General features: G+C 51.7%; 1 protein-coding gene across 1 annotated transcript in view; it reads left to right on the forward strand.

Annotated features, from left to right (window-relative positions):
• Positions 1-16,169, forward strand: part of ZZZ3 (zinc finger ZZ-type containing 3) — a 333,973-nt gene that overhangs the window by 105,449 nt on the left and 212,355 nt on the right. Inside the window, exons 4-5 of the mRNA XM_085602036.1 lie at positions 14,845-14,992; positions 15,080-15,195. Of these exons, the coding sequence (XP_085458162.1) occupies positions 14,845-14,992; positions 15,080-15,195 (264 nt within the window). The remainder of the gene's footprint in view (positions 1-14,844; positions 14,993-15,079; positions 15,196-16,169) is intronic.

Below are 16,169 nucleotides of genomic sequence, written 5' to 3' on the forward strand. Positions count from 1 at the left end.
TATTATCGATCAACAGAGAATCCGAACTTCTTGATTATAAGAGTAATAACACATAAAGAGTGGCTTACTTTTAGGCAGTAGATTTTCTTATTTTTTTTAAATGTCTTTCAGTAGATTACCCTTTGACAAAAGTGAAATTACGGTTTTCTTGCAGTCCAATTATACAAGATATCTTTCTCTCTTCCCCCGCAATTTGTTTTTTCCCCCTTGGTATGTTTGTTATTCATGATTCTTTTTATCTACTTTTTAGGTCGAGCCTGTAACAGCGCGCATGCGCTGCTCTGGCGAGACTTTATGTAAACAGTAAAAGGGCTTTGAAAAGCTCACCACACGCTTGTGCGTGTGGTTTGTTTTCGTCCCGGGCTTTTGCGTGCGTCTTTCTAAGAAAGACAGCACGCAATTGGGCAAAGGCGGGCGCATGTCCCACCTTTGCGTCGCCCACGGCCTATTGCTTGCGGTTACCTGCATGGGACACATCTGTTTTCAATTATCGTGCGCAGATGCGTGTGCGATAATGAAAAACAGATGTCTCGCTGAGGCGCGCACGCGCACCACTCGCGTGCTTGTTTCTTCGCGTGTACTTGAGCTTTGGGCCAAGGTTCTCATTACCACTCTATTCCCAAATCACCACCTCCACTTGTAATAGCTTGAGTTGTTTCAAGCCTCTTTCTGGTGCCCTTTGCTTACATCGTGTTGGGTGGACTTTAAACATCTAAGTTAGTGCTGGACTGCTGGGGCCCACAGAACTCGTTTTTCTGGAATGCCTGGAATTTGGCAAAGGTAAAGATAGGTTGGGGTCTTCCAACCGAGTGACAGGCAAAGTGGGTGTAAGAAAGCTCATAGGGGAGCCTCTGATTGGGCGCCTTTGACAGTTAGTGCAGAGCGCACCTCCCCGCTGGCCGCTGTACTAGGCGAAGATAAGGCGGATATGATCAAAGCACCGTAGCTGCCCACTACAGCCCATGCTTTCCTCTGGACTCCTAAGGCTGTGCACGAGGCACAGGCGAGCCTGTTTCATACCCCCTGCAAGCTGAGCTAAGAGCCTCGCCTCGCCTTAACTACCTGGAACCGAGAGGCGTTCTAGGGCTCAAGGTAACCTGTCTTTTCGGTTGTTTTCATTTGGTGACCTGGTTTCGGCTCCGTCTATTCCGAGTATCTTACGTTTATATATTGTGTGTATAAAAATGTATCGCATTTTTATGTTAGCCCTACCTGGACCCACTTTTATTACACGTCGCCCACGTACTGGAACCAAACTGAGCATGTTACAAAGCCCTGCAGCAAGAGCATCAGGCTGAGTCATAAAGGGTACTAAGGGCCAAGCGTTTGGGCAGGTTTTCCCTGAATATGGCCTGCTTGACTCTCGACCCTTCGACAGCTGCAGTCGTCTAGCGAGGGAACTTGGAGTCATGACTGCAGGCACTATCTTTTCACGTACCCTTTCTGCGGAGTCTGCTGAACATTGGTGGCACTTGTCACGCGGTGAGCGCGGATTGCGGGTAGAGGTTTGGGTCTGGCTCAGGTGTCCTAATGCCTCATTCACACCATGCTCCCGTGAAGCAATATTTACAATGCTTGGTAGGCACTAACCCTTCTCTATTTGCATCCATTGTCAATGCCCGGTCTCTTGCGCCAATGACTCAGTCCACTGAGCTTCTGGAACCTCGGTTACCGAGGAGAGGCGTCTGTGGAATAACGAGCGGGGAGCGGCTGCTGGACTGCGTGAGGCGAGCGAGGCTATCTGCGGCTAGAAGGCAGTCTCCCAGAGTGCATCGGGAGACTGCCCCCATGGTCTGTAATCTGTCGGTACTCCTGCATGCATGTACAAGAAGTTGTTGCAGAAGGGTTCTCATCATCGTAAGGCATACTAGACAACTATTGGATTGTATTTCTTCACGAGATGAGTCCTTAGAAGGAAGTTTCTTAGAAAGAGGGCACTGGTGAGTCCGTGCTGCAAGTAACCCGAACCCACCGTGCAAGCCGCGAGCCCATGCTTCACTGGGAGCTTGGACAGTCCCATGGGCTGTGCTTCAGGGTGAGCTGCCGCCCCTTGGACACTAGGCGTAAGGAAGAGACGAGTGAGAGTCAGAGCCGCGCATCCCTGCATCCCGCCAGCCTGAAGTGTTCCTCCCCAGGTGCCCCCAGTGTCCCTGCCCCTTCCTTCAGCAATGGCTGCTTCTCTTTCAAGCATGCCACCCACCTCTGTGGCATCAGCACAAACCTAAAACAAGCATTGGCACAGCCAATAGGTCTCGCCTTTGGGACCTTAAAAGTGTTTAGTTATCCAGTACAATATCCTTGGTGCAACAATCAAGTGTTGCATGGCTAAACACTTATAAGGTCCCAAAGGCGAGACCTATTGGCTATGCCAATGCTTGTTTACAATTCTTCATTATTCCTCTTTTTTTAGGTCTCGCCTGGCGTAAGCGATCGCTCAGCGAGACTTATGTAGGGGCTTCAGAAAATGCTCCCAAAGGCTTCCCAGGCGGATCGGGTGGCGGTTACGTGCACAACCACGCGCATTCCATTTGCCACCAGCTACTTCCTGCGTGTGTGCCGCCTCACGCATTCAGAGAGATTTAGTAAGGGGCACAAGACCGTAGGAATGCAGTCCTGGGTATTCACTAGTTACTGCCTTACTTGGCTTGTTGAAAAAGATTGTAGTTCTAAAACATTCACTGAGGCTACGAAGCTTCTGACTTGCGGGCATCCATTGCGTACAGCCCGCTGAAAACTAGAGAATACTCGTAAACTTTGCTGTTCGTCTGGTTTAAGACACTGGAACAACCGGGACAACTTGTCCCTTAATTTCGTATCAAATTCTCAATGCCATCAGAAATGACATTTTGTTTTTTTTCATCCAGTAGATGGCGATGAGTCGCTAGCTATCGAGTTGTTGTTTTTTCATTAGTTCACTTTTCACGTGTGTGTATGTAAATATGTACACACGTTTTCGGGGGTTTTTTTATTCGTTTTTTTTCTCTTTTAAAATAATGAGACCTTCATTTACCTCCCCTCTCCACCACCGCCACGCCCCACCCATATCAGAAGCGGCATTTAATATAAAATATATTTATCCAAAAAAAAGAGTAGGCTTGAAACGGTGGTAACATTTTCCACGTGTTTTTTTTTTTTTTTTTTTTTTTTTTTTTTACAGCTTCCTTGTTTTTAATGATAAATTCCGGCGAGAATTGAAAACAATAAATTAGTGTATAAAGTAATTTCTTTGGTCGAAAGACCTTTCTGCAGTTCTGAGCCCTCCACTTCTTCAAGGGAGGGGCTTGCACACGACTGTTTCGTTATTTCAACTGTAGCAATGAATCTGGTGCAGTGAAAAGAGGACAAAAATAAACTGCGACACAGGAACCAATCTGTACCATTCGTGTACATTTGTAAAACACGTGTTTCCTAGCCACATTCATCCAGTGTTTTAAAAGTACATGCACAAGAATAATTTGACATTATCATATATCCTTGTGCACAACAACCCTGTGTGCACAACACTTTTTCAGCTTTCTTCCAAGGCATCATGCTTTCAGAGCTCCCCAGCACAGTACAATGGTCCCTTGGATCCCTTGCATAAAATCATGCTTATTCAGCCCAGTCCCAGCCCCCCCCCCCCCCCAAAAAAAAATTATAGCATCTTGCTTACTTGGCTCCCCTGCCCTGCACCATGCTTTCTCAGCCCTGAGCAACACCAGCTTACTCTGAATAAAATGAACAACACTGGGAGGCTCGCCGAAAGGAAGCAGGGAGAGACTCAGTCCGTGAAGTGCTGGGCTGCATCCCCCTAGGAGACACAGGCGCACTGTGTTGTCAGAAGCGCTTAAGATCCCGGCCACCTCCTGCAGACAGGATAACCACAAAGAGTCTCCACAACCCCGCCAGCCGCTTGTGGGTGTGGGCCATTCAAACTGACCACATACACTGGCACTTACTTAAACCCACTAAAAATCTCACAGTTGTTGGAACTTACTATTTACTCTCTGAGTTGCTTTGTCACATTTAAAACCCTTGATTTGGAAGTTTCACAAGCAGCCGTCTCAACTTTGTCACTGGGTTTGGAGCTATATACAGACCCATCCTGACTGTTAAAAGTAGTTGCCAGTGGTCACAAACTTGCATGCAGCCTGAAAAAATTTGATCTGATTTCAGGAGGCAAGAGAGCACTTAATTGGACTCTTGTCTCAAACTGCATCTGTTTTACCTTAATCTGTGTGGAACTTAGATGCTTTCGCACCTCACCCCTTGCATAGCCAATGTCCAAGGTGACGTAATTTAAAGAGAGGTCAACTTCTTAAATCCTCTCCTTCCAGATAAACTCAAAGTAGACATCTCTGCACCATTCAAGCAGTCCAATCCTGGAACCCTGCTTCTTGTTCTCTTGTAGCCCTTCTTTCCAGTCTTTAAACAGCAGCTTACATCGCCTCTTTTAGTGCAACAGGCAGTGCGTAAACCCCCCATATGTAGTGCACTGTATAAATGCTGCTTCTTGCTCTCTTGGCAGTTGTTAGTCTTATGGTAGCGCAGCTCTAATGCTTGTGCTTTGTTAGTCCTATCTGGTTGGCTGGTAGACGAGGTTGTTGAGCCAGGTGGCAGAACCCCTCTCCTTCTAGGTAAGTGGGTTTATTCCATGTGGGCCAGGCTACAATGGGTGGAATGTCTGAGTGTCCCTTAGTAAGATCTTTCATGCTATAGCCATGGCCTCCACTCTCTGACTCCAAGCCCAGAACAGATGCCCCATTTGGCCAGGCTGTTACAGAACCTCTTTAGTCAATTTCTGTGCTGCCTGCATGTTTTTCTTACTATACCGTGTCTTCATTATGGGGGATATATTCGAGAGAAGATCAGGTTGTGGTGCCTATGACCTCGCCACATTGTCTCAGACAGTTTGAGATAGGTTTTGAGCCAAGAATTCTCTTGAATCTCACTACCTCCTGTATGCATTAAGAGCTGCAGTAGTGGCGCTATTAGCCATCTCTAACTGTGCACATTAGAGCCCATTAAAACCTCCGGTATCACAGTTTGCAGTATTTTACATTAAAACATGGCATTAGTTGCTTAAAGATGACCATCCTGTCAAGTTAGACACTATGATTACCAATGGCATTAGATCCTCAACAGAAATGACTATCTTCGTGTACCTGCACTCTTCAAGCATTCAACTGGCTTCTTGACTTGCATGATTGAATTTTAAGAATGGTATATACTGCAATGGAGCGGTTTGCTTCACCTGCTTTGCTAAGCAGTCAAATTCAGTTCTTGCTGGACTACAATCGAGGCATTTATTTTGGCATTTGCAGCATATTTGGAATGCAGACCCCATCTAAAAAAAATCTAGAATTTTTTTTGTCAGGATGCTTGCACCAAAAGTTACACGATTAAAAAAAAAAAGGTTTTTAGTTGAAGCCTAATGGACCGACCAAACTGTCTGGTTACAGAAGACAGATTGTCAGATTGCCAAGAACGTACCGTGGGCTTAAATCCCTCTCATTGGTTGGCTTTATTGTCTCTCATGTTTTTTCATTATTCAATGCCATGCCTTGCCTTGGTCTAATTAGTGAAGGCATTATTTGAGTAGCATTATTTTTATGCATGGTTAAATTCCTTTAGGTTGCAGGCTTGCCCTATCTGGGCATAAATTGCATTTACAGTGTTCATCAAATAGCACGGAAGCCCAACCTAGCATAATGTGCTGCATGGCTAAATACTTTTACGGTCCCAAAGGCGAGGCCTATTAGCTATTTAACTTTGCGTTAACACATTTCTCTATGCTTCTATTTTATTACGGCATCTGTTGCTCGTCCGTCTTCCATTGATTTCTACCACATTGATTTTAATTCACCTTTTTCATTTCGTCTTACCTAAACGTATTTCTCTTGCATTCCTTCAATCGATGCGTGTACCGTCTACACTCCCCCAAAAAATCTGTCAACATATTATGCTTTTCACCTCGCATTCTCGATGATCTCACAGAAACCACTATTCCCACCTGGCTTGTCCGAACACTTCTGCGAAAATGAAAGTACAAGTCTTCGATTGCTCATTCCTAGGCAGGTCATTCCACCAGTTCCCAGTAAACCAGAGGCAACCCTTGTACACATCCTGTGCCCATTTCCCCTAATCTCCGTGACTGTTCTGGTACTGAGATGGTTATTTTTTTATATTTTTTTTGAAGATTGTGAACAAACCGTAAAATGCTATGCGTTAGTCAATCTGCCACAGATTTCTATAATTGATCCTGCATTTCATTACCTCTTCTGGAGCCTCCTCTCCCCTCAACCCACGCATGGCCATCTGCTTTTTAGGTCTCGCCTGACCCAGCGCATGTGCTGGTCTGGCGAGACTTTTTGAGAGGGCTCCAAAAAGTGCTACCAGGCCAGCCTAGAACTACAGTGCATGTGCACGGGCGCGCGCCACGCTTGACGTGATTATTTTCACTTTCACGGCCGCTTTAATGTTTGATTGCGATTGCGACCCCTTTCGCATCTCCCAGCCTAATCGGGTATCTGGATTGGGATATAACATTCTCAAGTCCATCTTACTCATCAAATGTTTGGGGTCCGGCTACACCTAATAAGTCCATTGCTAACCCTTCTGTTCATACCCTGCGTTTACTCACTTCATCAAGGGTGTAAGGCTGCCTCTTTGCTACTCGCTGCCCTCCGATGTATTTTGGCATGCATTGCGGCTGCCATTATATTCCTTGGGTCACCGTGCCTTTCTTCACCTCGTGATCCCTCTCAAGCTCATATGGAAGCTGGTGCGAAAACCATATTGCATCCTAGTTTAACCCCGGAGGTGGAAGTACCACTAAATAGGAAATACTAACAAACAGCTGTTATTTAGAGCACTTAAAAATGACAGGAGCGCTGTGAGAAGCGCTATTTAAAAATGTTTTTTTTTAAATTTTATTCTGGGTTATTATTCACAAATATACGAGAGGTTAAAGTGAGCATCTTGGATTTTCACAGAGGATCAAATTACGAAAGTTCCCCAATCTCAAGGTGCCAGGCGGCAACCGTTCTTTAGCCCAGCAACTCTTGTGTCCAATGTTCAAGCCACCAAACCCGAAAAACCTTTCATAATCTTTCCATGTCGAGTCCGTCTCAGGCCTTAATAAAGAGGTTTAAATTGGTTTCGCAATCTAGAGATTTGTTTTGTATCAAACTATTTCGAAACAAGTCTGATTCAGATGCCATAGACCCAGAACTCAAAGGTGTGTGTTCCCTGGATTCACAAAAGCATCGTAAAATGATCAGCCTTCCAGCCCATGCCATGCTCTGGTCCATCATGACCGTCCAGAGCCGAGGGCGCAGTCTGTTGGTGGCTCTCCTTCAACAAGAATTAGAGCAGTTTCGCCCTCTCCAGGGGGTCTTGACACATAGAGCGTAAAGGTCATACAAGGACAATTTACAGGAGAGGGTTCTTCCTCCTCGATGGCCAATATTTCGAAACAATAATGGTCAAGAGAATTAAAAGGCAAATGAGAAAAAAATGAAAGAACCTGCCAATGTGAACAATATAGCTTGTTGTTAGTCAAGTTTTTTTGATAAACAATTTTTATTGGAGATTTTGAAAACACAGCAGGAGAAAACATTGCACCTGACAAACCACCACTGTACAATCACACAGAATGAGATCCCCCCCCCTCTCCTCCCCCCACGAAGCCCCGTCCCCCACCCCCGCCCCCCCAAAGCGCCCGATCAAAGTATATTGCCCAACCATTTCCCCCATACCCTACGATATTTCTTGGGGCAGCCCCTCGCCTGATAGAGAGTTGGTTCCTGGGCCGCGCACCAGTCCACGCCAGCACTCCATTTAGCCAAAGTAGGCGGTCGCGGGTGTTTCCATGCCGCTGCAATGTCTCTTTTTGCCACCATTAACGCTGTCATGAGAAACAGCTTCTCTGCGCGGGTGCCATGTAGACCATCCGTGATGCCCAGCAGGGCGTGTCTAGGGTTGTGTGGTACCTCCCAGCCCAACACCTCCGTGAGGTCAGCCTCTATGCCCCTCCAGTAATCTCCTAGGTCCGGGCAGGACCACACCATATTGATAAAGTCGGCCGGGTCAGAGCCACAGCGGGGGCAAGATGCGTCAGCAGAGAGACCCGCACGGTGTAGACGCTCCGGTGTGAGGTATGCAGTGTGGAGATAGTATATTTGAATCAGCCGCAACTTGGCGGAGGCCGTCACCAGCCGGGGGGCCATAAGGGCATCCCTCCAATCCACCTCATCCAAGGGTCCCACCCAACCCTCCCATTTCTCCCTCAGGCCGTCCCGAACCGCTGGGGTATTGTTAATAAGAGAGCGGTGTATACGGGAAATACCCCCCTCCCCAGATTACCCAGCAAGACCTGTGCTTCCGGGGGACTGTGGTCTGGCAATCGAACGTCTAAAGGAGTATAGGTGCGTATGGCATGGCGCAGCTGGAGATACTTATAAAATTGTGACGAGTGAAGGGAGAAGCGGTCCTGCAGCTCTGCGTATGAGCACATGCGCCCCCCTCGCCAGACATCTCCCAGCTGGGAGATGCCGAGCAGGTCCCATGACCGAAAACCCTCCAAGGCAGCAACATCCCGCAACAGCGCCCCGTGCCAAAGGGGAGTGGCGCGAGTCAGCCGTCCTGTCCACCGGGTATGGCGAAGCGCCGCCCGCCAGGCCAAGAAGACCGCCCTGGTGATTCCGGGGCAAGAAGCGGGGATGGGAGCACCGTACAGGCGATCCAAAATGCTGGGGAAACCCAAATCTGTTAGTTCCACCCTGTAGGCCGGGTCGGACCATCCCCCGCCGAACCAATCGTGAATGACGAGAAGGCGAGTGGCCAAATAGTAGAGGTAGAGGTTGGTCATACCGAACCCTCCGTCAAAGGTGGGTAGAAGACACGTCGACAAAGCCAGCCGCGGCCTCCCACCGCCCCAGAGGAATCGAGTCGCCAACCCGTCCATCTCGCGGAACCAAGGCCTCGGAAAGGACACAGGGGTATTTTGTAATACGTAGAGGAACCGGGGGAGGATCATCATTTTGTAGAGCGCTCCCACTCAACCCGCTGGGGAGGGTGGTAGTTGCCAGCGCACCAGGTCAGCCTTGGCCCTCTTGACCAGGGGAGCCACGTTAAGGGCCCAGCTCAATTCCGGGAGCAGGGAGACCCAGATACCCAAGTATTTAAACGACAGCCGGCGGAGGGGAATCCTATCCTGCCAGTCAAAGCATTCCCGAGAGGGGTGCAGAGGCACAAGGACCGATTTATGCGGGTTTACATAGAGGCCCGACGCACGGCCAAAAAGGCCCAAAAGATGGAGGGCACGGGGGCCAGATCGCGCCGGGTCGCTAAGGTACAACAACACGTCGTCTGCATAAAGGGCTATCTTGTCGGGTGCAAGGCCCGGCCACTCCCAGCCCCGAAGAAGAGGGTCCGCGCGGACGAGGGCCGCGAGGGGTTCCATGGCAAGGGCAAAGAGGAGAGGCGACAGTGGGCACCCCTGCCGCGTCCCCCGGCCGATCCGGCTTCGACAACGCCCCGTTAACTAGCACTCTGGCACGAGGACGCGCGTAGAGGACCCGCACCATTCCGACAAATTTGGGGCCGAAACCCATATGAGCCAGGACCTCAAAGAGATAGGGCCACCCAACCGAATCAAACGCCTTCTCGAAGTCGGCGAGTAGGAGCGTGAGATACGGGGATATGCGGTGACGATGGGCCAGGGCCACGTGAAGTCGACGGAGGCAGTGGCGGGTACCACGATCCGGCATGAAGCCACATTGGTCCGGATGGACCAGGGTGGACAGAAAGGGCCGAAGCCTCTGCGCCAGGACCGCCGCGTAGAGTTTGATATCTGTATTAATGAGGGAGATCGGCCGGTAAGCTGATCTGTCACAAGAGGGCGGCGCGGACTTGGGCAGAACCACGATCGTGGCCACATCGGCCTCAGAGCGGAAGGAGCCGCGTTCAACCGCCTCAGCATAAAGGGCGCTCAGCCGAGGGGTCAAAAGGTCCTTATAGGCGCCTCCCCGATCTCCTCCAGCGAGATGGGCGCCTCCAGACTCTCCCAGTCACTGGACCGAAGACAAGGAAGTTTTAAATTGTGAGCTGCAAGCAGCGAAGCTAGGGATAGGTCCGACGCCCGGGCCCGGTACAGCCGAGCATAGTATTGAGCGAAGGCATTGGCCATGGCCACGGAGGTGGACTGAAGCTGGCCGTTCGAGTCGGTGATCGCCGGGATAATGCGCGATGCCCCGGGGTAGGTGACCAACCGGTGCAGCAGAGCCCCATTTTTGTCACCCCACCCGTAGACCCTCGCCACCGAGGACTGCCAAAGAAGTTTCGCCGCATCCAGTGACCCGTGGCGAATCTCTTCCTGCAGAAGCCGCAGCTGACGATCCTCGGCCGGGCCCCCATCCGCGGATAGAGATTGTTCCAGACGTAACGCCCGGGCCTCGCAGGCAGTGAGTTGCTGAAGCCGCGCCTGGCGGTGCCGCACCACCAACGCCTTGGCGGCCCCCCTGATGGTGGCCTTACCCGCCTCCCAGAGGGTGCCCGCCGAGGAGACTGACCCATCGTTATCACCAAAGTACTGCGCCAGCGCGGACCCTACTTCCTTGCAGAGTCTTTTATCCCGGAGAAACCAGGCGTTGAAGCGCCACATCTGACGGGCCCCGTGGGGCGGGGGCCCCAGACCCAGGAGGACAGGGGAGTGATCGGAGATCCCTCTGGGGAGAATGCGAACGTCCTGGATGACCGCACATTCGGTGGATGGGACAAAGATTGCATCAATCCGCGCGTGAGTATGGTGGGCGGCCGAAGTGTGGGTGTATTGCCGCACACGCGGATGCCAGACACGCCAGGCGTCGCACAAGCCCTGGGCCTCCGCCCACCCCACCAGCTGTTTAGCCCGTGCGGCGCGGGGCGTCGACCGGGCCCGAAGAGTCGAGCAGCGGGGCAGAGACAGCGTTGAAGTCCCCACCCAGAACAACAGCACCCGGCGGGAGAGCGGCCAGCAGGGACGCAGCATGAGACAATGCTTGGGCCAGCCCTGTGGGCGGCGCGTATAGCGACAAAAAAGTAAGCGGCCGACTTTCCAGCGTGCCACTGACAGCGATCCCCATCCCCTGGGGGTCACGGGCCACCCGGGTAAAGACAAAGGGAACAGAACGGCGCAACAGGACGGCGACCCCCCGAGATCCGCGAGAGAATCCCGAGTGCCACACCCGGTCGTACCCGTATCTGGCCAGGAAGGGACACCTCTCGCCCAGCAGGTGGGTCTCCTGAAGAAGAAGTACGTCGATCTCGTTGCGTTGAGCATACTTAAGGACTGCAGTGCGCTTGAGTCTATCCAGCAGACCATTCACATTCCAGGACAAAATGCGCATATGGGCCTTGGGGGGGGGAGATCAGCCATGGGAGCGGTGGGAGCAGAGCACGCCAGAGAGGAAACGGCCAGAAGAGGCCAGGGCCACGGGTCCTGCACCGGGGAGGGCCAGTGGAGCGCGCATGAGGGCAAGCGGCGGCGGGGCCAGCACGGGTGAGCGCAGGGAGGGGCACAGCAGTGTATCGAGTGTGGTGCAGTAACAGACGCCCAAATAAAACCAAATCCAACCCAAACAAAACAACTCCCCAAGAGAAAACGGCCAACAGGCCCCCAACCCCAACCCCAAACCCCCACCCCCCACCCTACACTTCAGAACGGAAGCATCTGTCGCCCGAACAACCCAACAGTCACAAGACCCCAAGCCTAGATGCTCAGGTGTGAGGAGCGTAGTGGACCCCTCCAGAAGTACGGATTTCAGTGATGCGTCCTAGGTATTTGCGGGAAAGCGTAGGAGTGTAGAGCCCCTTCCTCCCTTCCCTTAAAAAAGGTTGTCACCTCTCCCCGTTGAAACTTGGATCCGACAACAAGTTATATGGCTGGACTACGAGAGAGGTCAGACAAGTCAGACTGTATGGTGAGGGGGGCGGGAGATCCCCCCGGCCTAGGTGACACGCAGCGCCGGGGTCCCCCAGCCACATGAGACGACGCCCCAGAGGAGGCCGAGGAGTCTCTCACACGTCTCTCAGGAGCATTGGCAGACCGGGTCCGGGTCGTCGCCCCTCCGCGGCGCATCCGGGATTGCGTGCGTTTCCTGCGCCGTGGTCGTCGGGCGCCAAGTGCCTCCCCACCCCGGGCCCCCGCAGTGGACGACACCGCCGCGGTTTGGCGCAGAGGCTTTTCCTCCGTGAGCCAGGTCCAGGCTGCCCGGGGGGTATCAAAGAGTCTTGTCCTGAAAGACAACACGAAGGCGGGCCGGGAACTGGAGCTGGTACTGAAGACCCAGGGAGCGCAGCTTTTGCTTCACCTCTGTGTAGGAGCGGCGCTGCTCCTGGACCTCCCGGGTGTAGTCTGGAAAGATCATAACGGTGTGGTTGTTAAAAGTCAGGGGGCCACGCACACGTGCCTCACGCAGGATAGCGTCTCTGTCCCTAAAGTTGAGGACCCGTAGGATAAATGGGCGCGGGGGAGCCCCGACCGGAGGCTTGGCCGCCAGAGACCGATGCGCCCTCTCCACCACAAACCAGGTCGACAGCCTGGTCGGCCAGATTCCACTCCCTCCGGAAAGCCCACCAGGCGAAGGTTGTTGCGACGGGCACGATTTTCAGCATCCTCTGCCCGCCTGTGCAGTTCTTTAGAATGGGTTGTGAGTTCTCTGACCTGGTCTTGCAGCAGGTGGATATCGTCCTCCGCCGTGGATATCCGGGACTCTGCCTCTGTAATGCGGGCCGTGGCGTTGCGGAGATCCTGCCGCAGGAGCGCGACATCGACCTTCACCTCGCCGACCATCCCCTCCAGGGAGGTACGGGAGGCATCAATGGCCTGCAGGATGACGGCCAAGTCTTTGTTCGGGGCCGGAGCCCCTCCCCCACCCGGAGGGTCCGAGCTGGCAAACTGGTCGATCCTCGTCTGATGGGACGTGCCCGGCAGCTTGGGGCCTTTTTCCTTGCCCATGGCGGACCGGGGGAAGATGGGCCCGATCCGTGAGGGGACCCCGGAGGGCAGCCGGTGACTCCCGCTTTGCGAACTGCGCACTTCCCCGCACCAGTTCAACAAGGGATGAGGTCGAGGATAAGGGCACGGGCACCACCCAACTGCTTCGTCGGGGCGGACCAGGGCGTCGTCACAACGGCGGGAGCCCCAAGCCAGAACGTCCACCCAGCATTCAACGGTCAGCCGCGGGGGGGGGGCCACCGAGGCGTCGTCCGACCAGGACAGCAGGCAACTCCAGGGCCGACAGCCCAGCCCCCTCCCAGATCCGGGGGCACGATGCGGCACCGGAGAGTGGGCGCGACAGGGGGGCCCCCTCCCCTCGCCGGCAGCGGCCCCAAGGCAGTGATTCAGGGCCTCAGGGGGTCACCCCAGCAGTCCGCACAGGTAGGCGCCGTAGAGAGATGAGTATTCCAGGCGCTGAACCCCCCGATCCCCCCACCGGGAGTCCGCCAGAAGAGAGCAACAGGGGGGGTTCCCACGCAGGCAGCCACAACACGACAGCTTCGTCCCACCAGCCTGGGTCTCTCCGCGCGGGCCGGCCTGCCCGCCGACGGGGGCCTCGCCACCCCCAGGAAGCGCCCCTCCAGCTGCACCCGTCCCAGCTCACCTCGAAATCGCCGCCATCTGGGGCCCGGATCACAGCTCCTCCGGGCGTGGGGCCTTCAACGACAGCTCCTCTCCCCCGTGTCACCCCCGGGCTCCGGCAGTCAAGGACTCAGCAGGGGGGCACAGCGGGGCGATCAGGGCGATCCACCTCCCAGGAGGCGACAGCAGGCTCAAGCGGCCGGAGAGAACGGGGACAAGCAGGCACTGACCCCCAGACGGCCCAGCGCCGCCGAGGCGAATGCGGGTCGACCCCCCCCGCCGAATTGCGCCCCTCCTCCGCCAGGCGAGCGCCGGTGATCTTCAGCCGGGGTAGGGCAGCCAGCGACAAGCGTGGGGCCCGCGCCCCTCGTGGCGCGCCGGGGCCTCGCGTAGCGGACAGCGCCGCGCACAGAAGCGGAGGGATTCAGTCAGTGTCCGGCGCGGCTCACGGGCCTTCTAACTCCACCGCTGGGGCGCTGGATCCGGTGAAACTCGGGCTGAGGGTAGGGCTGCGGTTTCCCCACCCGTGCCGGTCTGCAGATGGGACCTAGGACGGCATCCCCGGGCAAGGATCAGCGCTGAGGGGTCCGGCAGCCGAGAGCCTCACTCTGTTGCGGCCATCTTGGCCAGCGCCACCTAGCGCTCCCGTTAGTCAAGTTTTAATACACATTTTCTGTGGCTCCAATTTAAAAACAAGCATTTACAATGCAATAGGTCGCGAGTTTGAGCTATTGGCATTGCAAATAACAATGCCTTTTATTTTTATTTAATTTTTAAAAACATAAATAAAAGGCATTGTAATTTACAATGCCAATAGCTTAAACTCGCGTAACTGCGAGACCTATTGCATTGCAAATGCTTGTTTTCTTTTACATGGGGTTCTTGAACTGTGTACACTGCAATATGGCCTTGAGAGGAATTTACAAAAGCAAAACTGCTTGCTCTCCCAATCCGACTGATAATGGGTAGCTATAGTGATCTACTGCTATCATTTTGACGATAGTCCTGTTAAATGAAACTGAGTTTGTGGTGGGCACCCGTAGTAAACTAGAATTTTCTTGCTGCTTTAAATGCACTTTTATTTGCGGGTTTTAGAAAGACACTGCAATAACCCACCGTTGTATGGTTCAGTTTATATTTTGAAGGTTTGTCAGGAATTTGTTTTCTCTGTTAATGTAAACCTTTCGTTGTAAAAATGAGTTGCTGAATTACCGTACTTGGCATCTAATGTATTTCTCTAGGTTGACCTAGGACTTCCTTGTCCACAACGAGTGGTACAGTTACCCGACATACCTTGGGACCAATATACCACCAATCTCGGAAACTTTGAAAGAGAATTTCGTAACCCAAAACGCTCGAGCAGGAAAGTGAAATTGACCTTTGACAAAGGTAAATGGAAGAATATGCATGTATGATCTCAACAGATCGACCGAATTGGATGTTGTTTTGTAACCTGTATTTTTTTGGTTATCGTAGGCTTACCTGTAAGACCAAAAAGTCCAGTAGAACTTTTGAAGGATCGGGATTCCCCTACATACTCTGTTTTGCCAATAAGCGATGGTCCAGAAGGTTCGACTAGCAGTAACACTCAGGTAAATGCAGAGTTTGAAATAGTAGCCCTTCATTTGTGTGTGCGTGCGTGTGTGTGTGCACATTCTTGCTAGAGTTTGGTGTTTCAAATATTAAAATAGCGTAGATGTTCAGAAGGCAGTTATCGAACATTAGATAACACGTCCTTGGACTGGACTGCTTTGAGAAACAAAATTCCCATATGTCTTCCACGTTGTCGTGTTTTAATGCCTGCGATATCAGAGACTTTCTTTAACTTTTGATGTTGGACTTTGAGTGGAAATATAGACCATTATGTGGCAGTCACAAGGAGACTCGGCAAATTCATTCATATCGCCTGTTTCTCAAATGCACATCATCTGATTTTCACTACCTTTTCTACTCAAATACTATGTCAAATGAGATGGCAAATACCATATGCAACCTTTGTTCACTTACATATTGAACTGCTTCTCCAGTGCTGGGGATTCCATGCATAGGGTTGTTGAATAAATGATAAAGTATCCTTTTATTAACATTCAACTTTAATGTTCTTGATGCACCATCTTGTATATCTACTGGGAGCCGTTTTTTTAATCTTCATGTGACTGATAGTTGTTTTTTTCTTTTTTTTTTGCTCCTACTGGAAGGTTAACATTTACCCAAATAGAAGAATGAATATCTGGCCACTCTAGTAATGCAATTCAGGAATACACAAAAACCCAGAAAAAATATACTTTTAAACAAATTCGACTGAAATAGTTGCATCATCTTCCAAAGGAGTCCGTTCGGATAGCTTCACTTTTATAGACTATTGGCTAACAAGTTATTTTTACCAGGTCTTAAACTGATGTAATCGGGACCCTGCTAATTCTCTGCTCATTCAGGAATTAAATGTATGCAGCTCTATGCATTTAAAATGTTTCAACATTGTAATGAAAATTTATCAAAATTGCCTCTTTTATAATAATTGTCATTCTGATTTTCATCTGTTTTTGGGGACAATTTAAAGTTGTAG

The sequence above is a fragment of the Triturus cristatus genome, chromosome 4_2 (genome assembly GCF_964204655.1).
Source record: "Triturus cristatus chromosome 4_2, aTriCri1.1, whole genome shotgun sequence".
NCBI classification, from domain to species: Eukaryota; Metazoa; Chordata; class Amphibia; order Caudata; family Salamandridae; genus Triturus; species Triturus cristatus.